The sequence below is a fragment of the Pelophylax lessonae genome, assembly GCF_965119305.1.
Source record: "Pelophylax lessonae genome assembly, chromosome: 9".
Classification (NCBI taxonomy): domain Eukaryota; kingdom Metazoa; phylum Chordata; class Amphibia; order Anura; family Ranidae; genus Pelophylax; species Pelophylax lessonae.
Window position 1 is genome coordinate 101,505,966 of NC_138776.1, and position 25,978 is coordinate 101,531,943.

General features: G+C 43.2%; 1 protein-coding gene across 1 annotated transcript in view; it reads left to right on the plus strand.

The window, feature by feature from the left end:
• Positions 1–25,978, plus strand: part of LOC309563537 (solute carrier family 2, facilitated glucose transporter member 9-like) — a 117,885-nt gene that overhangs the window by 55,872 nt on the left and 36,035 nt on the right. The window contains exons 5-8 of the mRNA XM_082267989.1: positions 856–1,001; positions 4,131–4,263; positions 18,178–18,365; positions 24,849–24,959. Coding sequence (XP_082124115.1) covers positions 856–1,001; positions 4,131–4,263; positions 18,178–18,365; positions 24,849–24,959 — 578 coding nt within the window. The remainder of the gene's footprint in view (positions 1–855; positions 1,002–4,130; positions 4,264–18,177; positions 18,366–24,848; positions 24,960–25,978) is intronic.

Sequence of the window (25,978 nt, forward strand, 5' to 3'; positions counted from 1 at the left end):
AGAGCGTCTGCAATCGCTTGATTTATTCTCCCTGGAGAAGAGACGCCTGAGAGGGGACATGATAGCAATTTATAAATACCTCAATGGTGATCTCCGCATAGAAAAAAAGCTATTCAGTCTAAAGGATTGCATGAGGACTTGAGGGCATACAATGCGATTAGAGGAGAAGCGTTTTAACCTCAGGCAACGCAGGAGGTTCTTTACTGTTAGGGCTACAAGATTGTGGAATTCTCTACCACAAGAGGTGGTTTCTGCGGGAAGTATGGTTGCTTTCAAAAGACTCTTGGACGTACATCTCCATGATCAGAACATTCAGGGGTATGAGAGATTGGTTACGGCCACACACACCTACACAGGTTGAACTGGATGGACTATTGTCTTTATTCAACCTCAACTACTATGTAACTATGTAATGCTGTCACCAAAAGACAAGAAATGTGATATGTGTAGGATCTACAGGTAGTAATAAAGAGGGGCTACCAAATTTTTGCTCTTGGGTTTTAATATGCATACAATCTCCACTAAAACTGAAATCTTTAAGCTCTTCACACCTGCACAAACAAGATCACAAGATGGAGGGCTTTCTTGCAGGCTCTGTCTGCACAACCGTAATGTATTACATCTTCCTAGCTGCGTGACTTACTGCTGTCTAGACTCTGTATAGGAAGTGCTAACCTGTTTCTTCCCTGTGTTAATAATACTTTAATCAGAAAACTATGCATGGAATGCTACAAAAACCTGCTTAATGCAAACCTTCAAATGACTGGACCTTGCAGATTCAACCAAACTTGCATCTTTGGATAAATGTTAGATTTGCTTTTGTATTAATCCCTCAACACATTATCTTGTTTGCAGGCATTTCCCTCAGCGTGGTTCCTATGTACTTAGGAGAAATTGCACCAAAGAATCTTCGTGGATTTTTGGGTCTGATGCCAAGTATTTTTATCTGTTTGGGAGTCTTTGTCGCGCAGGTTCTTGGCCTACCGGAGCTACTGGGTCAGGTTTGTTGGTCATGTGTACTGTATTTTAAAGGATTTCCTGAAAAAAAAAATGTAATTTTATAGTCCATAGTGGACATTTTAAAAATAGGTTATTTAGTTGGTTTAATGTGTTCACTCAAATTGGAACTCCAGGAATAAACTTTTCTTCAAACTTGTAGATGTAAATATATATATCTATCTCTGATATCTGGCGGGGCCACTGGGGATGCTGAAAATCACTGTAGTAGTCCTTGCTACATACAGCGATAGCCATAATCTTTTAGGTACTGCTCCAGGTACTTCCTCTTTGGACACTGAACACAGGCCATCGTTTGGCACTCCTACCATTAAGAGAAGGCCTTGTATTTTTTTTTGTTCAGTGAATACAATGCATTCTCTGATTGGAAGAAGTGTAGAGTAAGGGATGGTGATAGCACGATCACCACTTCAACTAATCAGAGAATGAGTTGTATCTATTAAAACACCCACAGGAAATTTTCAAATAATGATGGTGCAGTTTGTGTGCAGAGGGGAAAGCCAAGGGAGCAGCACCCAGAAGATTGTGGCTATCACTGTATGTAGCACAGGCTAATACAGTAATCCCCCGCTACATCGCGGTTCAGTTTTTGCGGTCCCGGTAATTCGCGGTTTTTTTTGTAATGTTATTTTACTATATAAATCATTAAAAATGAAATATTTTTGTGTTTTCCATAGCTCTTGCTATGTCTCTTAGTATCTTTTATGTGTTTAAATGAGTTTCTATTGTTTTAAAAGTGTGTTTAAAGACCTTAAAATGCTTCTACACGTACAGTGACAGTAAAAAAACATGCCTACAATGCATTTTAATAGGGTTTTTCTATTTCGCGGAATTTCACTTTTCGCGGCTGGGTCCGGAACGTAACCCCCGCAATGGAGGGGGGTTTACTGTACAGTAATTTTCCATTGACCCATCAGATATGAATACTTGCGTTAAGCCAAGCTGGGCCCTATACATTTGAAAAAAAAACAAATAACAAGTTCTGCTTTAAGCTATCTACTTTCTAAATGTCTTAAAGCTGTTGTGTTGTAAAGAAGATAATAAAACCTACCGAATACCTTTTTAGTATGCTAAAGCACTCTATCACAAACCACTGCCATTTTTTCAAAAAATATACATTTTTTTCATCCTTTGTTGCATCTCAGTGCTGATCTCCTGCACTCTCTCTGGAGCCACTTCCTGTCTACATGCACTCAGGTGAGGCTTCATGGCATTTCTCATTGAGGGTTTCCTGTTGGTGACAACAGTGGACCATGTCTGCAATATGTGAGTTGAAATGGGCACTTTTAATTTCCATCAGAATCCCACATGACGGTGACAAAGAGCAAAGTTGCGAGACAGGAACAAGGAGCGGTGTCATTTTTACCAAGAAGTGCCTGAGCAAAGAGCTTCTTGTTTGATTCCCCATAAATTTCATGAAAGCTGCAGATTTTATAAATATTGAAAAAATTTTTTTAATGACAATTAACATGTTGAAGCTAATAAACTAAAGTAAATTGTTTTAATATGCTTAAAGGTCAACCAGTTTCTAATCTCCTCTGTGATAGTCACAGGTTGTTGGTGAAGACAAACCATTCTATTATTACTCTGCAATAACTGCAAGTAACTAGAGCAATTTTCATAATCAAGATCACTGCACTCTTCTCTATTTCAGGAAATAACGGCTTTTTTTAAATTTCTGTCTCTATTGCCATTTTTTGTGAAGGCTTTTGGTATGCTATCAAGCTTCCTTTCTGGAGCCTGCATATGAGCTGTGGGGGTGAAATGTGTATGCGTTCTAGCTGCTATAACTTTCCCGAGTTGTGAAAAGCCAGAGAGGTGGAACTGGCACAGGAACAGCTTGTGAAGAACGGCTACCTTGCAGTGGTAGCTGAGAGATGTCCTTGAGAACAGGGGCTGACGTGAATGTATAATATACAGTATATGTAAAGCGCTGCGTACATGGACAGCCCTATATAAGTACCTGTGATAAATTATAGAGCTAGCGAGGCATCTCCCACGCAGCAAAGCTTCTCTCTATGGTGGGCACTCAACAGTAGCACAAGCTATAGAAATTCAGAAAGGAGCACCAGACCAAAACCAAAAAAGAGTCAAACATCATTTTTGGTAATAAATTATATAATTGCATCCAAAGGGTTGTGAGGGCTGCACCACTCCCCCATCAGGTCTAACACAGAATAAAACTCGGATGATCTCAGAGACAACAGTGACATCACATCACAGATCTATGTTAGAACCAGTATTGAACTCCCCTTATGGAGTAACAATATGACAGCAGTTGCTAAGCAGCTCCATTCATCTGGTTTTGGTCTGGTGCTAGTTTCTGTTTTTCTATGCTGATAGATCAGAGATGTTGAGGTCCAAAGGTTCTCAAAAGGGAACTGTTAAGCCAAAATGAGGATTAATAAATCCGAACATGAGAGCATGTGTCCTCATTCAGTGAAACCGAACTGTCTATAGAGCTGCTACTAGGGGTTAAAGTAGTATGTATTATAGCAAGATTATTGCTAATTTTATTTACAATAACTAATTTCAGGGTCTCTTTTTAGCCTGAAAGGGAAAAGGAATGTAATAGGCAATGGAAATGTCAATATTTCTTTCTTTGTTTTAAAAGGGTGCATGCTCTGGGGTCATCATCTGTACGCTTGCATCATTAGATGTGTATTGGACACAGTGCAAGCAAGCATGTTTATCTAGCATTCCACTGGTGCTTCAGACTGTGTTGTCCTAAAGCAACCAATCTAGGTAAATCTGATTGCTTGCTGTAGTGTAGGACAAACCAAAAACGTTGTTCACTGAATTGTTTTGATGAAGGGAGACCTATGAAAAAAGAGCTCAAGTGTTCTTGTAGAACATAGTACCTGGCCTGCTTCCAGGTGTTACAGCCTCAAAGATTAGCGGAAGATAAATACAGGCAACAGTCTTTCTCCAGAACCCTCCTATGATGCAATGAGTGCATATGGCTGAACAGCTTATAGGGAGGTTATTTGCCATTGTTGGCAACGCTGCTCTACGTCTGACTCCATCTGCATGTCCTATAGAAGGTATTTTTGCTAGCATGTAAAATATTCTGTGCGGTCCTTTCCTATTCTCACAAAATGTTTTCTCAACAGGATGCCAGCTGGCCCTTGTTCCTTTCCTTGGTGGTGATACCCACTTTGGTGCAGATTTCGATGTTGCCTTTTTTCCCAGAGAGTCCTCGCTACCTTCTCATCGACAAGGGCAATGTGCACGCTACAATAGATGGTGAGAAACAAACCTTGTTACCCTCTGAAGACACTGAGGGGGTTCATTTGTTGAATGATGATATTTACAAAAAATGTATTTGGCATCTCTATGTAATCTTTTATGTGTAATAGATTTGTGTGTTCATAGATTGAGCAACTGAGGAAAAGCTGAAATTAGGAGAGCTAGATTCTGGAATCAACTTTATATCCATGTCATCTTTCTAAAATTTATTTTTTTTGTGCACTGGTTAGCTAAAAAGGACAAGGCAAGAAATGCAATTGTATGTACAGAAAAAGCAGACCATACCTAGCCTTGAAGTTGATATGGTGGATGGTACAGTAGTGTTTTTATTTCTAAGCTTTTAAAGTTGAGCTCCAGCAAAAGCTTTTTTAGATTTGGATAGAGTTGGGAAGTTAGAACCTGTTTTTGGTTGCGAACATATTGGCTTTAAAAATTTAGATATTTTACTGATGTGGGCACAAACTGAATAAACCTGATGGATGTTCTAAACCTTGTACACTCTGTGCACAAGATTGGCCTTGCAAGTCTGCCTGGCTGAAGCAACTTTCTGGATTTTTTTTTTTTTTTTCTTACAAATTTGCAGTCTTTAATATCCAATTACATCCTTAAGGCTTACTTCATATTTGGGGTGCTTTTCAAAAGCAATGCGCTGTCAAGCATCAGGAGTCTAGCCACTTCTTAAAAAAAAAGAGACACGTGCACTACAACCCCATTAGCATTTGGCTCATGGTTGCAGCATAGCTCTATTGACTTTAATGAGCACGTTTTAATAGGTACCGCTGCCTGTCAACTTGATATGTACATTTTAACCCCCCCCCCCCCCATCCCTGGCTGTATGACCGCTATTAGGTGGGTGGTTAAGAGGGTTGTAAACCGCCCGGTCTTACCCCTCTCTGGTTGCCTGTGAAAGAAACCAATGAAGAAAATAAGGAGTCTTCAGGAGGTTTGAATAAATCCTTGTTGGGCTACATTCAGATAGTGAAATATCTATTTATTTAGTTTGCTACATTATATATTTTTTGCACTTAACCCGAAATAATAAAACACTTTTCAATGGTATATTTAGTAGACCAAATGGGAGAAAAAAGGACGTTCATTGTTTGGATTTACATAAACTTTATGGGAAACCATTTCCGGGACCTTGGTCACACAAGGCTTCAGATATTATAACAGACGTATGTACAGCGAGTTTTTGGAAGCTTTCAGCAACAATACCTCTGTCCTGTACAATGACCAAACTTTTCCAGATGTCACAGGACATGTTCACTTTAGATATTTAGTCTACTTCGCTAATCTCAGATTTCATCTGTGTGAAAAGCCATTAGATTTCCTGCTTGACAATAAAGAAGCTTTCACCTTACAACCTGGACATTGGCTGTCGTGTCCTCCTGACAGGACGTGTTCTAGTGCTACAGACCGACTCATGCTCTTAGAAAGATGGATGGGTGATGTCCCGCACAGTCTTGTCTGTCACTTTCATTGCTTCCCTCAGGTTACCAAAGATACCTGTGAATCTCTTTTCTCTCACTCGTCTTTCTGACTGCTTGTTGAATTGCCCAGCGCACACAAAAGCAATGATCATTTGATACGGAGACAACACTGTTGGCTATTATAATGACTCATAATCACCCGGCTGGAAGTATGAGACAAAATGAATGGGAGGGGTTACATGCGCTTCTCATTCTGCCAGTAATAGCTGAAGCTTGTCTCAAATCAGTTTATCTTTATTTTTCCATGTACGGCATGCTTTTCTATACTGATTTTATAATACAAATTGTGTCTATTGTTCACTGAGCTATAATAATTAGCATCCTTTCCCTTTTTTTTCCCCCCCCTTAATTTGATATTAAACAGAGTAGAAGTAAAATGGGCAAACATAACAAACAAGGCACTTTATGTAAAAGAGTTATAAAACCATTTGCAAAATTGTATGAAAAAGACAACACCTAAAAATGTGCAATTTGAGACTCTATTACTATGCAGCCTGCTGTTCTACATAACAAGCTATTTTAGCTTTAAGGAGGCCTTCCAATGGCAGTTGGCACTATCCATGCATTACAGTGCTGTAGTAACTATTTTTTTTCTGTATATTTTCATTTAAACTGTAATAACTATGTAATGTTTGCATAAAGGTTCATCTCTTTTTGATGCCACATCAACATGCTTGACGTGTGCTCTAGGATAGCTTGAGCCTTAAAGCATACTGTTTAAGAAAACTTGGAATATATACAGTGTCTAGGCTGTTATTGCTGACCTGTGCTTTGTAAAATGCTAGTTTACTGGCCATCTTGCTGAGCTTATGTGTCCTGAAAGTATGCAGACATGGAGTTTAGACTTCAGTGGAAGGTTTTTTCCTTATTTTTTTTCTTGGTCTGTATTTCAAATTAGTGAAAATACAGACAGCCAGACAACTAGTTCATTTTAGAAAACCTGTACATTTCTGTTGGTGCAGATTTCCTTTAAGAATTAATCAAGTCCATCTCTTATTTGCGTTCCATGAATTGTCATTTCTCCAACCCAGAGGACAATTGTGGTTCTCTTTTGACTCCCTGTAATTTGGCAGTCCCTTTTTTTATATGTTGATTATTTTGCAAATTATTTTAAAGGATAAGGTCCCCTTTCTAAGTAGTTTTTGCTGTAGGAAACATTTCTTAAAGTAGAAGTCCACCCTAACACTAAAATCCCTGCATCTTACATAGTTTGTGAGGCTGAAAAAATACAGCAGTCCCTCCAGTTCAACCTATGATGTGTGTGTTTGCTATTAACCGTACATTGTATACCCCTGTATGTTGTAGCCTTTAAGGTGCCCATCTAATAGTTTTTTGAAACTATCGATGCTCCCTGCTGATACGACTGCCTGTGGAAGCGAATTCCACATCCTTACTGCTCTGACAGTAAAGAACCCTTTACGTATTTTAAGGTTAAACCATTTTTCCTCTAGTTTTAGTGAGGTGGCCACGTGTCTTATTGTATTCCCTTTCTCTAAAATGTTTGTTCCTTATGCCATCTACATATATCCACAATTGAACACTAACCTATCTAACCCTGTAAAGAAGAAATCGGTATACATACCTTTTTTGAACCCGATCCGACCCGATCCCATGCTGAGCCGTCATCTGCGGCTTCACTTTGGAGACGGGTGCAGAGGACACAGCCAACGACGGAAGCCCCATATTAAGTCTATGGGTGATGTCACTTCCCATTCATTTCACAGTCGTTGATGGCCGTGTCATCTGCAGAGCTTCTGCTGATAGAGTTTGGATCAGCTTCAAAAAAAGGTATGCATACGGATTTCTTCTGTACAGGGATAGATAGGTTAGTGTTAAATCATGGCTGTCTGTAGATGCAGGGATTTTAGTGTTAGGGTGGACTTACACTTTAAGCACTTGAGCAACTTTTAAAAATGTATTGCATACATTAAATGTACTATTGACCATTTTCGTTAGAATGTTTTGAAAGAATGCTCGTTCCAAAATCTACTATTGTGTGGCCAGGTTTACAAAATGGATTATCTGATAACTTTGTATGGGGAGTAGCATAGGGTTGTTCTAAAACTCAGTTCCTACCTGAATCTTGGCCAGTTGCAGTCTTTTTTTTTTTATTTTTTTTTTTTTACTTTGTCACACCACAATAAACCGAGGAAATGATCAAAGGCTTGAATTCCGTACTGCAGAGAACTGCAAGTAATATATATTCGTAATTCACTAAATTTACCTCAAGCTGGCTCTTATAGAATGGGCGTTACAAAATTGATTATCTGATAACTTTGTATGAAGGGTAGCATAGGGTTGTTCTTAATCTTTATTCCTACCACAAACTTGGCCAGTTGCAGGGATTTTTTTTCCTTTTTCTGTCACACCAAAATAAACTGAGCAAAAGATCAAAGGCCTGAATTCAGTAGTGCATAGAACTGCAAGTAATAAGTTTTGTAATTCCCTAAATCTGAGAACCATAATTAAGCTACTGCCCAGAATCACTGGCTGTCTATCAAACAAATATTATATCACTATCTCTTATGCGTCATGACTAATTGTTGTTCTCCTAGCATATGCATTGCACCTATAAATGGTAAAGTATAAAACAAAAGGGGCATATTCAAGGAGATCAGTAAAAGCTTTCCTAAAAGAGGTTCCAGTGTGGAATATTTTTGACCTGCAAGCCCTAGTTGGCCAGGAGAAATCTACTGCATGCAGAAATCTCTCAAACATCTATTGGTCAGTAGCAAGCCACAGAAAGTCACCTGAAAAATTTTATTTGTGAAACAAAGTGTTACCCTCTTCCTTGCCTTCTAGCTCATGCTAACTTGTTTCATGAATAAATTAAGATTAGGACACCGTTGCATGAAGAGAAAATGTATTTAGTCCAAGGCTGGAAGGCATTAGCTTACACTAACTGATTAAAGGATAAGTTCACTGTTTAACAAACATTTTACACCTATATTCAGTGTAACATGTTACAAACGTACTGGTACCCCCCCACCCTCTGGAGATCTTCACCCCCTGCTCACTGTCACAATCACAGCTTCACCCGCCCATCCGCTTTATTCATTCACAGTGTTCTGTGAATAATTGGACTACAACTACCAACATCCTTTGCAGCTGTTGGCTTGTAGTTCTCAATGAACTACCACGGTGCTTTTGAGTGCTAGTAGTTCACGGAGTCTTCCTGTCCGTGTAAAACGACCTGTCTGTATGATGATTAACACTGGTGCAATGCTTTCCAGGCTCCCCAAAAAAAAAAATAGTAAATGCATTTTCTCTTAACTATGGACACGGCACTCAATTTATTCTGACTATAGGGCTATATCACCTTCTGCAGGAGTAGGACTATGCAAAACAAAAAACGTGGCAACACCCATTGGCCGTCCTCAGCTGGTAAATAACCCTCTCTCTGCTATAGGTATTCAGTTTTTCTGTCTAGTCAGGAGTGAAGACCTAGGCTCCCTGCTTGGGATCTTTTGGTCCTAGCAGTTTTTCCCTTTTTTTTTTTTTTTTTTTTTTCCTTTCCTACATCTTTTTGCTTTTTCTCCTGGGAGATGTACAATCAACTACCGGGCTGGGCGACAGACTGGATAATCTAGATCCAGTAGTCACCCCAGTTCAGCCAGCGATCTCATGTAGACCACAGCTATAGGCTAGGTTGGCCACGACATAGCCTCCAATGGATGGAGGCTGGCCCGCGAGTTAAATGTCTCGCAGGGTAACATACGATCAGGCTCTGGCCGAGTCAGTGTCCCCCTGCCCGACATTCCCTCACTTCGGTGGGTTCTGTCTGGAGTGATACAAGTCCATGGAGAGTAAGTACATTCCTCCTCTCCTTTGTGTGGGGTGGGCTGGACTCGGATACCTTCCAGGGAGGGTCGGACCTGCCGGCAGGTTCCCTCCTCCCATCCTAATCTCTGTTAAGCTGGGCTTGATTTCCTCATCTCACCTTTATCCCCCCTCTGTGAATGGTCTATCAAAACCCCAGCTCCCCATTAATGTGCTTACAGCGGTCCTACAGTCCTTGGTACTCCGGGTGGAAGTGGCGTGTGGGCAAAGGCCTAGCAGGAAGCGTCCTCTGCTGCCTTCTGCTCAGTCTTTCTCATCTAATTCTGAGTCTGGTGCCCAGTGGACGTGGCCCATCCAGTGGGACTTGATTTCCCGCTCCTGGATTTGTCCGATAGTGAGGATGACTGCTCCACGGTCGCAGCAGCGAATAAGCAAATGCTGGTGAACTCACTTGCTACTGCAGTACCTGAGACTTTAAAAAGGAGGATGTGGCTAATGTGGCTACAGGCGTGGCTGTCCCTTTTGGTACATACAAGACGTGTACAACTAAGGTATTTTCTTATCTTCTTTATTTTGACAGATTTATCTATAAGGAGTGGGGGCAACCAAAGCAACCCTTTTGTGGTCCCCAAACATTTTGCAGTACATTACCCTTTTGAGGAATCCCTTTTAAAAATTGGACCAGTCCACTGGTGGTGGACTCTCCTGTATTCAGGTTGACTAAAGCAGCCACGATCCCAGTAGAGGGATACCCGACTGGTAGGAAAGGGGAGTTGGTGGCACACAGTATGTTTACTATGGTAGGTTTGCATTGCGACTGGTCCTGGCCTCGGCCCTGGTGTCTCAGACCCCAACCAAATGGGCCAAACTTTTGCGCCAGGGTCTGTGGAATGAGTAGGTTCGCTCTGCTTACTTTGATCTGGCAAACCAGTTGGTCCAGGAGCTGCAGTTTTTGTGATGCAGCTTTGGATGTGGCTCCAGTGCTGTTCAAGCTCTGTTTCAGCGGTAGTGATTAGGCGTGTGCTGTGGCTTAAGAATTGGGTTTACAGACCAAGCCTCCAAGAATGCTCTCATCGATCTGCCCCTTCAAGGTGATAACCTGTTTGGGGCTACTCTGGATGACATCATTAAGGGTCTCATAGGGGTGAGATGTACCTTCCTGCCACAGTCTAAGAAAGGGAAGGAGCCTCAACGCGCATGTGGGCCCTCCTTCTTAGCCCATAAATTATTTCATGCTTCCAGGACTGCATATAAGGGAAATGGATCTTTCAAGTCTTCATGGGAGGTTCCAAACAACCTTGGTCTGGTAAGCCTCGAGCTGGCTTCTCTAGGCCTGCAGACAAGACCCCTTCAGCATGAAGGTCTGCCCTCACCCATAACTGGGGTTGGGGGGGGGGGGACATCTTCGCAGGTTTCCAGCCTCGTGGACCTCCTTCGTAAGTGTCAAGGTATCCACAAAATTATCCTTTTAGGGGTACCAAAGAAGGGGGGCAGAACTTGTCAGTTGCAGGGTTTTTAGGCCCTAAGTCTCCTTGTGCGGATATAATTCCTGCAACGGTTCGGGTGATGTCCGAACTACCCAAGGTCCCCCCTATACCCGTTAAGGAATTTGAATCACTTGGGTCTGACTCTGGATTTTTTGTTGACCGATTTTTATTGTTCTTCTGGTCAAACTTTGGGAACCAGAGGCCGTGATTCGCCAACTGCTGTCACACAGACAGTCTTCTCTCCCGACTTGCATACAGGTTCTGGACCTGGTCATGTCCACCTTCAAAGCAGTTCCGTTTGCACAGGCCTGTATGCGGCTCCTTCAGCAGATTCGGTCCAACAAAAAGATACCAAGGTTCGTGGTGAGGTCAGGGGTTCCTCTGGTAGACACCAAAGTTGTCCTAGTGCCACTGTGGGGCCAATACCTTCCTTTTTCTCGAGCTTCTTCAGCTGTTCCTTTGAAGGACTGAGGGTGAAGGTCTTCTGGTCATTCGAGGGGCTGTAAACGTCCCTTGGGGGCTATCGCTCAGAGAGGACAAGTTGTCCCAAAGACTGAGCTTCCATCCTTCTTTACAGTCACTGGTTTTGAGGGCTTGGATGTTGAAAGCCAGTTACTGAGGGATCGAGGTCAGTCTGGATCAGTGATCCCTACTATGTTGAAGGCGAGGAAGTCGACTTCTAGCAAGATATACCATTGTATGTGGAAAGCATACATTTTTTGGTGTGAGATGATTGCTCATGTGAGGCGCTCCTCTTCGTTTCTTTTCTGTGCCTTGGATCTTGGCCTTTCTTCAACAGGGCGTTGAGCAGAAGTTGGCATTAAGTACCATCACGGGCCAGGTGTCTGCCTAAGCAGTCTTCTTTCAGTGACCCCTAGCCGCGCACTCGTACCTTCATTAAGGGAGTTCGACATATCGTTCCGCCTGTAAGGTCTCTTGCCACTGGGATTTAAACTTGGTGCTCTTGGTTCTCCAGAAACCTCCATTTGAGAATATGTGGGAGATTCCCTTGCCTACGTTGTCCCAGAAGGTGGCATTCTTGGTTTGCTATTAACATCAGCCCGTAGTGTGTCGCACATTGTGAGGACATTGTGTTGCCTTCCATGTGTCCCAAACTATCTCATCCCAAGGAATTTGCTCTGCATACCTTAGATGTAGTTCAAGTGATTCGGGTGTATCAGCCACGGAGTCCTTTTTCGGAGGTCCGACTCGCTTTTTGTGGTTACACCAGGACCAAGGAAAGGGCTAGCCGCTTCTTCGGCTACCATCTCTAGATGGATCAGACAGACAGTTACTCTATTCTATTAAAGGTTGGGTTCCTTCTTTTCCTGTTATGGCGCATTCTACTTGAGTGCTTAGTACTTCCTGGGCCTTCGATCAACAAACGCCAGTATCTCAGGGTGCAAGGCAGCCACTTGGTCATTGGTGCATACTTTCACCAAATTCTACAAAGTAGATATTTTGGCATCCGCAGATACTTCTTTTGGCCGCAAGGGTTTGCAGGCTACTGTTTAAGAAAGGCTGTTCTTGAGGGGTATTTTCTTTAAATTTTTATTTCAGATGGGGCTCCTGTGTCCTGGTTAAACTCCTGTGAGCCGGTTAGGGCTCTTGTGTTTTAGCCTTGGGTTATTTTCTCCACTCCTCATCTTCAGTTTTGCACTACTTTTGGACATCCCAATAGTCAGGATCAATAGAGCGCTGTGTCCGTTGATGAACTAAAGCGAAAATGGGATTTTTGTATTCACCGTAAAATCCATTTCTCTGAGCTTGACAGACACCGCACCCACCCCTCTATGGAGTTTTGATACTTCTAATACTGCTTGCTACTAAACTGAATACCTATAGCAGAGAGGGGGCTATATACCAGCTGAGGACAGCCCACGGGCATAGCCAAGTTTTTCGTTCTGTCTAGACCTACTCCTGCAGAAGGCGATATAACCCTATAGTCAGGATTGATGGAGCACTGTGTCCGTCGATGAGTACAAAAATCCTACTTTTTTTTTTTTTTTTTTTACCTGCACACCTTTTGATCTTGTTAGTTCCCAAAAGAATAAATATTAACCACTTAAATACCGGCACTTTTACCCCCTTCCTTCCCAGGCCAATTTTCAGCTTTCAACACTGTCACATTTTGAAAGACAATTGCGCAGTCATGCAGCACTGTATCCAATAGAAATTTTTATCATTTTTTTCACACAAATAGAGATTTATTTTGGTGGTATTTAATCACCACTGGGGTTTTTTTTTGTTTTTTTTTGCAAAACAAAAGTAGTCTTGTAGAGTGGGAGAATTCTTGTTTCATCTTTGGTGTGAATCCCCATTTTAATACATGCCAGTATTCTGTTGGCTTTGCTTGCAGCAGCTTGACCTTGCATGCCATTGCTGAGCTTGTTGTCTACTAGAACCACCAGGTCCTTTTCCATCTTAGATTCCCCCAAAGGCTCTCCCCTTAATGAGTAACTTGCGTTCATATTTCTTGCACCCAAATGCATCGCCTTACATTTTTCAACATTGAACCTCATTTACCATGTAGATGCCCACGCCATTATTTTGCTCAGGTCTTCTTGTAAGTTCCTGCCATATGTCGCTGGCAGTGGGCTGGCGCAGTGATCTGTCATCGGCTGTGTCTGGGAGGACGTCCTACAACAATGCTCCCACCTAGCCATCATTTTACTATAGGCCAGGTGGGAAGGCACTAAAGGGGTTGTAAAGTCAGAAGGTTTTTATCTTAATGCATTCTATGCATTAAGATAAAATAAAACCTTCTGTGTGCAGCAGCCCCCCTAATACTTACCTGAGCTCTTTCTATCCAGCGATGTCCACGAGTGCTTCAGCCATCCGGGACTCTCGCTCTCCTGATTGGCTGAGACACTGAGCACAATTGGCTTCTGCTGCTGTCAATCAAACTTGTTTAGCCAATCAGGAGAGAGAGAGGGGGCAGGGCCAAAAGGCAGCTCCTTGTCTGGATACACAGAGCTGCAGCTCCGCTCAGGTGCCCCTATAGCAAGCAGCTTGCTGTGGGGACACAACAGGAGGGAGAGGCCAGGAGCTTCAGTTAGGGACAGGAGAAGAGGAGGATCCAGGCTGCCCTGTGCAAAACCAACTGCACAGAGGAGGCAAGTATAACATAACATGTTTTTTGTTATTTTATTAGAAAAAAGAAACCAGGCTTTACAATCACTTTAAAGATTCAACCTTTTTCACCTGTATAAGGGTCCAATTACAGTGTAGCCCCATTCTTTGCAATTGACTACATCTCTTGTATATAATCTCTCACACTCAACTCTCAACAACCAGAAGACCATGAGGACCTATCTCCTCCTGTATATATCCATTCTGAAAAGGAAGTGACATGTTCAGGAGGAATACAAATACCATTTGGGCACCTGCCTACAAGGACACTACCTGCACACGGTTTGCATGTTCTTCCCGTGCTTGCGTGGTCTTCTGGGTACTCTGTTGTCCTCCCACACACCAAAGACATGCTAGTAGGTTTATTGGTTCAACTGAGGGTGCCCAAGATGACTGCCTTGCCTCCTAAGTGATTTGGGTCCCCTGTGACAAAAGCACTATAGAATTAGCAAGTATATCTCTAATACGGTCTGTAATGTGTAGAGTTTTTTTGTGGCTTACATACCATTCCAAGTGTGAAACTAAGATATGTAATTTGGGTCAAAGAGCTCACTTATGAGAAGTGAACATTGATGTTTTGGGAAATATGACGGCAAAAGATGTCTAGCAGTGCAAGATTAGGGATGATCGAACTTTTGAAAAGTTCGGTTCGGCCAGAACATCCGAACTACCCGAAAGTTCGGCCCGGATTTCAGAACCCCATTGAAATCAATGGGACCCGAACTTCGGTAATCAAAAAACACCATTTTGAAGCCCCAAAACCCAATAAATGCCCCTAAAAAGTGCCTAGGGTTCTGGGTCATGCCCCAGGGACTATTAATCACACAAAAAAAAGTTCTTAAAAATTGTCATTTTTGATAGAGAGCCAATTATTGAAAAAATAAAAAAAAAAGAGATTGGATTTAGTATCTGGGGGGTCTAAAAAGTGTACCTCTGAAGTTTCAGCTCTGTAGCATGTCCAGAACCAGAAAAAAAAGAGATCGTTTGTATTTTGTCACTTTCAGAGCACCAATATGGCTCCGCTCCCGTCAGCATTTTTTTTGCTGCAGGCGTTAATAGTGCTTTTTTGAGGACATGTTTGGATTCAGGCATGACATCTGAACATGTCTATAGGGGTATATATGCATACACCCATGTCTGTATATATACACCTGCACATATATAGGTGTTAAAGGAGCAGAACACTATACTTTTGCTAATGAAATAATTTGAACTAATATGGCTAGGCTCCTAACACACCTATATATGTGTAAATGTATAATGCATATCAGTGTGTGTTTGTGTATATATGTATATGTGTGTGTGTGTGTGTGTGTATGTATATATATATATATATATATATATATATATATATATATATATATATATATATAATATATACAGAAGTTCAGATGTTTTGCCTGCCTCCAAAGAACCCAAAAAAATGCCTGCAAGCTGCAAGAACAAACCTGGGAATTTTTTTTTTTTTTTTTTTTTTTTTTTGGCGCTGGCATTTTTTTTGGCATTTTTTTTTGTGGGTTCTTTGGAGGCAGGCAAAACATCTGAACTTCTGTATAGGGGTGTATATATATACACACACACTTCTATGTATATTACACTTACACATATATAGGTGTTGGGAGCGTAACGATATTAGTGCAAATGATGTCATTAGCAAAAGTATAGTGTTCTGCTCCTTTAACACCTATATATGTGCAGGTGTATATATACAGACATGGGTGTGTATATATATACCCCTATAGACGTGTTCAGATGTCATGCCTGACTCCAAACATGTCCTCAAAAAAGCACTAGCAACCCCTGCAGCATAAAGAATGCTGACGGGAGCGAAGCCATATTCCTGCTCTGAAGTGACACAAGAGAAACAATCTTTTCTCTATAGTGGTCACCCTGCTATGGAAGGGTTTTGTCACCCTGCCATAGCAGTCAGTCAGTTAACCCTACACTACGGTCCCCTTACACTTAGCACTTTCCCTACAGAAACTGAATAAATTAAAGCGAACTATAGTGAAAAATAGCACCCTAACTACACTAGATATCCCTTTCCTCACACTAAAAATTGCTAAATGACACTTTGTAACACATTGTAACAGAAGTAACAGAACAGCATTCCATTCTCTTTCATGTCCCTGTATGAGAATGCTAGGAATTTGGTGGGGGCTATCTTATATACTGGGGGGCGTATTCACTAATGATTGGACTATGGACCCCCTAGTCACTCCAATCACATTTCTAGCATTCTCCTGCCCCTCAATTGTCTTTTACTGATGGTTCTGGTCCAATCACTGGCTTTTAAAGCCCATTTCCTGAACCATTGCATTTTGGTCGGTTCTGGTTGCCGAATTCCGAACTTTTTGGGCAAAAAGTTCTAAATTCGGCCGAACCTCGAACAGCCAATGTTCGGGTCGAACCGATGGTCGACCCGAACCGTTCGATCATCCCTATGCAAGATACCTATTTTTTCACTGCTGCAGTTAAAGAACAATTACATGTCTTGTCTTTCCCCCAGCCTGTAACTGGACAGTGAAAGGAGAAGCCGCAGGTCTATCAATAACCATCCATTTATTCTGTATGTGTGTCATATCTGTAATAAAGCTTCTTGTTTGCACATGAGGACTTTAGCACAACTGGTCGGCTCTTTGTGCTGCTTCTACTTTCCCCACTCTAACCTGTGCTTTACAGGGACTGTACTAGGCTGATACTAAATCAAAACAGACCCTCATAGTACACTGTTGGCATTTAAATGCATAGTCATGTGGTACTGACTACAGAGCTTCATGGTTTGTTTCTTCTATTTGCCCAGAATTTAGCTTTAAAGGTAAACTGTCAGAAAATAAATATTGGAGCTTCCTTTTAGTAACCATAAAAGCCTTTAGAGTTGCAATCCTCATCCTGGCTCTACAATCCAGCAGAGCACTGACTAAGACTATTTACCCAGCAAAGATAAAAATCCAACATACATACTTTTTCCAGGCAAGCAACTTTGGAGGGAAATGTGGCTCGCATGTAGAAACAGGGGTAGTAATGAAAGCTTAACTTGCTGAACTCAAGGCAACACCAATAGGCTTCAGGCCTTGTTTGACGCCAGGGTATATCCTCACTCCCATAGGGAGAACTACACTTTGTATTCTGGGCCATACTGTATACCCGGCCCCTAAACCACAGGGTCCTAGGACAGAGTCTATGATGCCCTTGTAGATTATTAATATTACTTTGACTCATTTTACTCTTTCCTTAGTCCCTGGACTAGGGACTAAGGAAAGTGATATTTGCATGTTATTAAAAAGTGTTATGCACTGTACTGAAAAATGAACAAAACCTTGCCATTCATTCAGATGCTCTAAGGTTTGCATACCTGATGAACACATTTTTTTTCTTTTTTGCTTTGAGGCTTTAAATTGAAACCACAACAAACAGCCCTGTGTTTAAAAGCGCAGTATATGGCCTTGTTGCACAGAGCAGCCTGCTGTACAAATGTGCATTGTGCTCCGCTTTCTTCAGGACTCAAAGCAAGCAGAGTACTTTTCAGATAAACAAAGATGAAGAAAAAAAACTGGGAGGAGGAGAGCTTCCTCACAGTTAAAGCGGTGCAGCACTTTGCAGTTTAGAAGCGGAGAAAAAAAAAAAGAATCGGCCTTTAGTCACCCAAAAGTCCTTACCTGATATCATCCATTACCCTCTCTCACCATTCTCTTCACACAAAGAATGAAATGGTAGAGTCCCATTATGTGCTGGGGATTAATTAGGAGGTATAAGTATTCACCATTTGCAGATAACAGGAATGTTGTTTCTTCAGTAAGAGGGAATGGTAGAAAAATGGGAATGACCACCAATGTCACAACAAATGCTCATGACACAAATCTAAGTGCTACCTACAACTTAATATTTGTGAGCATCTCTGTCGAGCAAAGAAGTCCCAATGGCTGTAAACTCGTGAACTTGTTGGTTGGCTGTGACAAAAAAATAAAAAGTAAATTGTAATCTAATGCAATGTCCAATACTCATCAGGTCTGTCTACTTAGCTCTTAGGTGTTTTCGTGGAGAATATGATGTCCAAGACGTTATTGAAGAGATGCAGGAGGAGCAGAAATCTTTGTCCTCTGTGGAGATGGTCTCTGTTTTCCAGCTATTGATGGATCGGACTTTATTCTGGCAGATTCTGTCCGTCATTGTGATCAATATGGGTATGCAGCTGTCTGGAATAGATGCTGTAAGTCATACATATATTGGCACAGGTAACACTAGTGTAAGAAATGAACTGAAAACTAGTTACCACAATTTTAAATGGCTGAAGATTGAAAGAAAATCAAATGCAAAAAAATGTTGCTTTAATCTGCAGGCTGCAGATCTAAATGTCTGATGACCTTAGCTCAGGTATAGTATGATGCCATCATGTTTCGGATATCCCTATACATGCTATGCTGCAGCTTCATCCCTGGAAATGTTTAAACCCAGAAATATCTCTGAACTTGTGTAATGTCTAAACATTCACCTTTAAAATGTTTGCTAGTTATTTTAAAATGTTACTAGTTTGCTCTTTTTTTTTCTATCTTTTATTACAATTTTTTTTTTTTTTTTTTAATATATTCCATCTTTATTACAAATTTGTAACCGTTTACAGAATAAGGTCGAGGCACTAGAACAGACACAGCTCATTAGTGAAACCACTGCTAAATGCATTTAAATCTCCACTTATAAAAATAAATTGAGAGAGTGCTATAGGTTTTTCTTCTAAAATTGTCACATTACATGGATAGCATGTGCCTATTTTAAAATTTGCAGTCTAGAAGTAAGGATTGCTGCAAAGGCTCAAGTTGGTTTTATATGATGTTTTTACTTGACACCGGAAGATTTGCTGTGCAAAATACTATATAGATAGAACACTGTGAGGTATTGCATGTTCAAGCAGTCTCTTGGGTGGGGGGAGAGGTTAAGAGGCAATGAAGTATGAATGTTGCTGTTGGGTTCAACCCCTATGGTAATAGTGGCACCAGAAGAAGTATATTTCCCCCCCCCCCTTGTCTTTTAGGACAGCCACCTCTCGGAGACCTTTGCTCCTCCCTTCTCAGGAAACACCGCCTCAACGATGTAGATTTAAACCCCCTGTCAGCCGGTGCCCTTCAGTTCTGGTGTTTCCTCCAGTGGAGAGACATCGCCAGAAACCAGGGCTGAAACAGCCAGAGGAGGCTAAGGCTGTGTTTCCTGTCACGGGGAGGCTAAGGTCTCTACAATGCGCAGCTAATGGTCTGGGTAGGGAGCCTGGATTACATATTGGGCTGCCTGGTATCACCCTAGCTTCTCCTCAGGGGTCTGAGGTTGCAGGGGTCCGCTCTTTGTCGCTCGGGGGAGCAATGCAGAGGTGCGGCCAGTCCTCCCGCATCTTGCGGCCAGCAGTGGAGCTTTCAGCTGGACCAAGTGGTGGGTGACATCACTTTCGGTTCTAGCCGCAGGGAATTTCAAGAGCGGGCCGGACGATTGGATGGTGTGAGCCGAATGCTGGGTGACAACTGGAGGCACAGCAGGCTTGCGACCACCCCTGGAGATGTCAGAGGCACAGGCCACAGGGACTGCTCCAAGTGAAGCCAGCACCAGCCGATCCAAGGTAAGGAGAACCCTGTGGTGGTGTTACCTTACTTTCCCCCACTTGCTCCATGGTGTATTCCCCCCCCCCCCTTGGTGGTCTGGAGGGGGGGGGGTGATATGTGGTGGTGATTCTGGGACCTTGGTGGTGGTCTGTCCTAGGTACACTCCTTAGGGGCCATACTGTGCTTGCATGTGCTGGGGGGCTCAGTGTGGGTGCTTAGTCTTTGTCCATTTCTTTTGTGTTACAGGGTAAGGCCTCAAACAAGTCTGCCACATAGCTCCAGAAGAAGATGCCCATCATGCAAGGCTAATATGGGGGAATCCTGGACCAAGGTGCTTTGTTAAGAGTGTGTTGAGGGCCTAGTTGGGAAACATTCAGGGGAGCAGTGTACTGATCTGACTGCATCCTTCAAGGAGCTTTCCAGCACCTTTCAATCGTTTAAGGATTTATTTTCAAATTTACAGTTTCCTCAGCCCCAGAGCCCCCCTCAGCCAGCACAGCCGGGGGCACTGAAAAAGAGGGGGAAAAGTGTGATGGTACACATTCAGCCTCCCAGGGGGGAAAAGTGTGATGGTACAAATTCAGCCTCCCAGGGGGAGTCCGAGGGCGAAGGGGTGGATGGTGAATCCACTAGAGCTTTTTGGTACAAACTAATCCTGGAAGTGGTGGAGGATCTTTTGGGAGCTATCCACACCACTTTGGGAATCCAGGAGGAGAAGACTTTATCTCTTCATGACCAGATGTACCAGGGCCTAGATGAACAAAAAGGAGGGTCTTTCTGGTACATGAAGTCCTGGTGGAAGCGGTCAAAAAGGAATGGCAGGATCCCGAGAGAGCCTTTTTTATTTTTCTAGGGACCTGAAACAGAGATTTCACATTTCTGAGGAAGACTTGTCAGAGTGGAACAAGTCACCCAAATTGGACACAGCCTTCTCTCACGTCTTGAGGCAGACAAACCTAGCCTTCAAGGATATTGGCTCTCTTTCTGATCCCAAGGATAAAAAGATAGATTTTCTTCTTAAAAAGACCTGGGATTCCTCATTGGGGAATCTTAAACCCACCATGGCTATGACGTGGTTGCCCGTAACCTGGAGTACTGACTAACCCAGATTAAGGCACACATTGAGGCTGGCACCTCGGAGACAATTCTATCTTCCTTTCCTACGCTTCTACGGGTCATGGCTTATATTGCAGACACTTCAGCTGAATCTGTACGCATGTCCGCTACATCTTCAGCCCTGGCCAATTCTGCAAGGAGGACTCTTTGGCTTAAGACTTGGCAGTGTGATAGTGGGTCCAAGGTTAAACTTTGTGGGATTCCCCTACAGGGGACCACCTGTTTGGGCCAGGCTTGGAAACTGTCCTGGATCGGACGGCGGACAGGAAAAGATCCTTTCCTGTCAAGCGTGGAGGCAATGAACAATTTAAAAAGGTCTTACCCCTCCAGAAACAAATTTCTGCACTGAGAAATGAGGGGCAGAAGAAATCTTGGGGCCAAAGGGGCAGAGGCCAAGGGGGGAGTGATTTTTTTTTTTTTCACCCTCCTGAACAGCCCAAGAAAACTCAAAGGGCATGGCAGAGGCCTTGGCTTACTTGCGGCTCAGGGGCGTTTCAGTAATTGCCTACCTGGACGATCTGCTCCTGTTTGCCCCTTCTCAAGAACAGTTGTCCAGAGACCTACTTGCGTCAAGACGATTCTTGGAGAGCCTTGGGTGGCTCCTGAATCTGGAGAAGTCCAGTCTAATGCCCGTACAAAAGGTCACCTTTCTGGGCTACGAGTTAGATTCCACACTTCAGAAGGTCTTTCTTCCTTTGAAGAAGAGTCAGAAGATTGACAGAGCTATGAGCCTATTACAGAGCAGTCGGCCTGTATCAGTAAGAAAGGCCATGTCGGCACTGGGGTTGCAAACGGCCGTAATTCCGGTGGTACAGTGGGCGGGACTTCACTTCCACCCTCTACAACCGTTCATTTTGGGGGTGTGGGACCACACCCAGTGCTCTCTGGATTCCCTGGTGCATGTACCTGTATGGATGAAAAGATCCCTCTGGTGGTAAAGGGTCTCGAACCTGTCTGTCTCTCATAGGTCCCGACAGTGTCCATAGTCATCACTATGGACGCAAGTGGCACAGGTTGGGGAGCACACTTGGACTCCCAACTGGTGCAAGGGTCCTGGAAGAGCAAAAATTCAAGGCGATCTTCAAACTGGAGAGAACTGAGAGCAATCGAGCTGGCTCTCAGAGCATTCCAGACAGAACTACAGGGACACAATGTGCAGGTCAATTCCGCAGCAGCTGCTTATGTCAACCGACAAGGGGGAACAAGGAGCAAGCCTCTGTGGTCTCTGGCAGAAGGAATTCTTCAGTGGGCCAAAGCCCAGGCGCTCTCCCTGTCGGCAGTTTACCTAAAGGGGGAATTCAACCAATTCCCTGACTTCCTGAGCAGAAAAACCTTAAAAGAAGGCGACTTGACTCTCAATCAAGATGTCTTCACAATGAGATGGGAGGTACCGTGCGTGGATCGGTTTGCCTCTCGGCAGAATAAGAAAATGCAGCTGTTCTTCTCCTTGAACAGGTGGAACAGGGCTCTTGGAGTGGATGTGCTCTCTCAGAGCTGCCATTTCTGCAGACACTATGCCCCCCCCCCCTCTGCCTGTACTAATACCAGCGGTCCTGAGGAAGTTTCAGAAGGAAGACACTACCCTGATCCTCATTACGCCACATTGGCCTAGGAGACTGTGTTTTTTGGTCCTGAAGAGTCTGGCTGTGGAACCCCCCTAGATTCTACCAGTTTGGGAGGACCTTCTTTTTTGGGGTCCAGTTTCCTGTCCCCAGGTGGAGCGCTGGAATCTTGCAGCTTGGCTTCTGAGGAAGAGTTGCTGAAAAGCAAGGGGTTTTCGTATCACTTGGCGAATCTGCTTAGTAGCAGGAAAAAAGAAATGCAGGCCATTGACCTGGAGGCGTTTTTAACAGCTGGTGTGCAGAGAGCTCCTTGGATGTAGGCAGTCAAGTGGCAGTGCTGGAATGTCTGCAAAGTGAGGCAGATAAAGGTTTAGCTGTCAGCACCTTAGAGAGTCAAGTCTCGGCAATAAGTGTCTTTTTAGAAGTATGCTTAGCCGAAAACTCTTGAGTGATTCAATTCTTTAGGCCTTAAACAGGCAGAGACCAGTGAGCAATCCCCCTTTTCCTCTTAGGAGAGCCGTTTGAACCTATTAAGTCTTGTACGGTGACGTTTTGTGACGTTTTTAACCCTCAAGACAGTTTTTTTTTTTTTAGTGGCGATCACTACCGCCAGAAGGGTTAGTGAACTGAAAGCTTTCTGTTAGAGCTCCTTTTTTCTAAAGGTTTTTTCCAGATAACATTGTGTTTAGGACAGATCCCACTTTCTTACCTAAAGTGGCCTTGAAGTTCACAGAGACAAAGAAATAATTTTACCAACTTTCTGCTCAAATCCTTTGAACAGGAGAGTAACTATCATAAGTTAGATGCTGGGTGTGTCCTTCAGTACATGGATCGTGTAAAGGAATTTAGGAAGTCAGATTCCTTCTTTGTTCTATTTTCTGGCTCTAGTAAGGGTTCTAAAGCCGGAGGTCCCGGTGGATATCAGGGCACATTCCACTAGGGCTGTGGCGACTTCCCAGGCAGAGAGAGCTTGTGCTATCCCAGAGCAGATCTGTCTGGCAGCAACCTGGTCCAGTTTTTCAACGTTCACCAAGCACCACAGGCTGGACCTGTTGTCCGCTAAAGATCAGGCTTTTAGGCGCAAAGTCCTTCAAGCGTTGGTCCCACCCTAGGGGTAATTACTCGCTTATCCTCTCAGAGGTGGCTGTCCTGAAAGACAAGGGGGGAAAAACAGAGTTACTCTTACCGGTAACATCTTTTCCAGGAGTCTTTCAGGACAGCACTGTTACCCACCCGAAAAAGTTCTGGGCATAAGATGGTCAGAAGAATGGAGGTTGGTATGATATGTCTTTGTGTGTCCCCAGCTGGCCTGAGGTACTCTTGGAGAACTGAAGGGCACCGGCTTGACAGGGGGTTTAAATCTACCTGGTTGCGGTGGTGTTTCCTGAGAAGGGGGGAGCCAGCGTCTGAGGTGGCTGTCCTAAAAGACTCCTGGAAAAGACATTACCGGTAAGAGTAACTCTGTTTTTTAGGCCATTTTATTCATTGATACTGCTACAGGCTGAATAAACCACTATAGATTGCTGCAGAGAAAGTGTGTCTGATATTAAAAAAAAAAAAAAAATGCTGTAGCATAAAATGTAAGGCTCAGGACAACCTAAACATCCACTTTAATTCCCAACTCTGGGAGACTTGAAAATGATCTCATGCAGTAGGATTTGCTTGTTCTAGGAGAGAGTAAAAGCACTTTTACTAGCCTAATCCTCTACTTCCCGGGATGGCATTGCAACCATAGGCTGGGCATAGATGGATTGGAATTTGGCCGAATCAGTCGCAGTTTAATCCAACTGTTGGCAGGCTTGTTGTACTTAAGTTGAGCTATCGATTGACTTCAGCACAACCAGCTTGCTAGGGTTTTTTTTATTTTGATCACGAACAGTGGCTGTAGCCACTGGCGGTGATCATTGTATTCTGGCCGCAGGGAAACCTCCCACTGTCAGAATACAATGGCTCAACAGGAGGAATTCCCCCTTAAAAACACTGTACTGATGGGAGAATCAAGCAATATACTTTCCTTTTAACCTGAGGAAAAGAAGATTTCATAATGTATGGCCTGGCTAAAGCTCTAGTGGACTGTCCCTTGGCATCATCATGTCTCTGCAAAGATTAGTCTGGCTGTGTGTAGGTTTGGGTAAGTAAATGTTTTTAACAAGTCACCTTGACCAAAATTTGCAAATAACCCTTGCAGTGTGGGGATAATTTTCAAGGTTCCCAGAGTTGGGCTTTATGTTTTAGTTTTAATTTTTTTTTTTTTTTTTTATCCACTAACAAGCTGCAATTTCACAAAAAAAAAAAGACTATGCATAGCACAATCCAGAACCTAGAAAAGGGGCAGGCTTAATAATTCTGACTCTGATTTGTGCACGTGTACATAAAGTGGCCCTTTCATTTGTTTGGATGACTGATTTCTGAAGCTATGTTTATTTGCAGATCTGGTTCTACACCAACTCTATATTTGAGAATGCTGGCGTCCCTTTACCTGAGATCCCATACACAACAGTGGGGACTGGGGCTATAGAGATAATTGCTGGCATGATTGGGGTAAGTGCTCAAGGTAAAGAATTGCTTAAATGTTACCTTTTATTGTACAGTCTGTAAAAAAAAAAAACCATGCCCCTAACTATTCTGCAATCCTTGTTCTACCCTTCTAAAATATTTTAGAGACTAATCTTTTTGACCATGTGACAAAAACAGCTAAATACAATGGCTAAATACACAAATAAAAACAGATCTATGAACTGTTTAACCACTTAAGGACCGGAAGGTTTTACCCCCTCAACCACCTCTCCCTGGGCGGACGTCATATGACGTCCGTAAACTTTGCGGGAGTATACCGGGATGATGCCTCTAGCTAGAGGCATCATCCCGGTACCGTGGTTTAAAGCCGACGTTCGGCTTTCCGTCGGGACCGACCGATTCGGCTCGGGAGCCGCTCGATTGTTACCCGGGGGGCGGGAGGGGACGTCCCCCCCCTCCCGCCGCCTTCCGTGGCTTTTACCAGGGCTCCCGTCCCACCGGGAGACCCGAGCACCCAGCCGGCGCGTCCGCCGGCTGAATGGAGTCCCGATCAATGCCGGAAACGGCTTCGATCGGGTCTCCGATGACGTAACCCGGAGGCGGCGTCCATGACGTCACTTCCGGGTTAGTGTGTTGCAAAAGGCGGCAAATTTGAAAAACGGCTGTATGCAAAAACGCCGTTTTCGGCGTTTTGCATACAGGGAAGTGTAGTGGAGGGGTCTAGGGTCTTTTAGACCCTCGATCCCTCCATAAAGTGTACTGCATATTGCTGTCACAAGGGATGTTTACATTGCTTGTGACAGCAATAAAAGTGATCAGATTTTTTTTTTTTTTTAAACTGTAATAAAGTTAAAAAAATAAATAAAATAAATGGGGAAAAAAAAAAAAAAAAAAAACGTAGCTGCCCCCGTCACCGTTAGCTCGCGCACAAAAAAAACGTATACGGAAGTCGAGCCGCAAATGAAATCGCTGTTCAAACCACACATGTGAGGTATCGCCGCGATCGCCAGAGCATGAGCAATAATTAAAAAACAAAGAGCTAC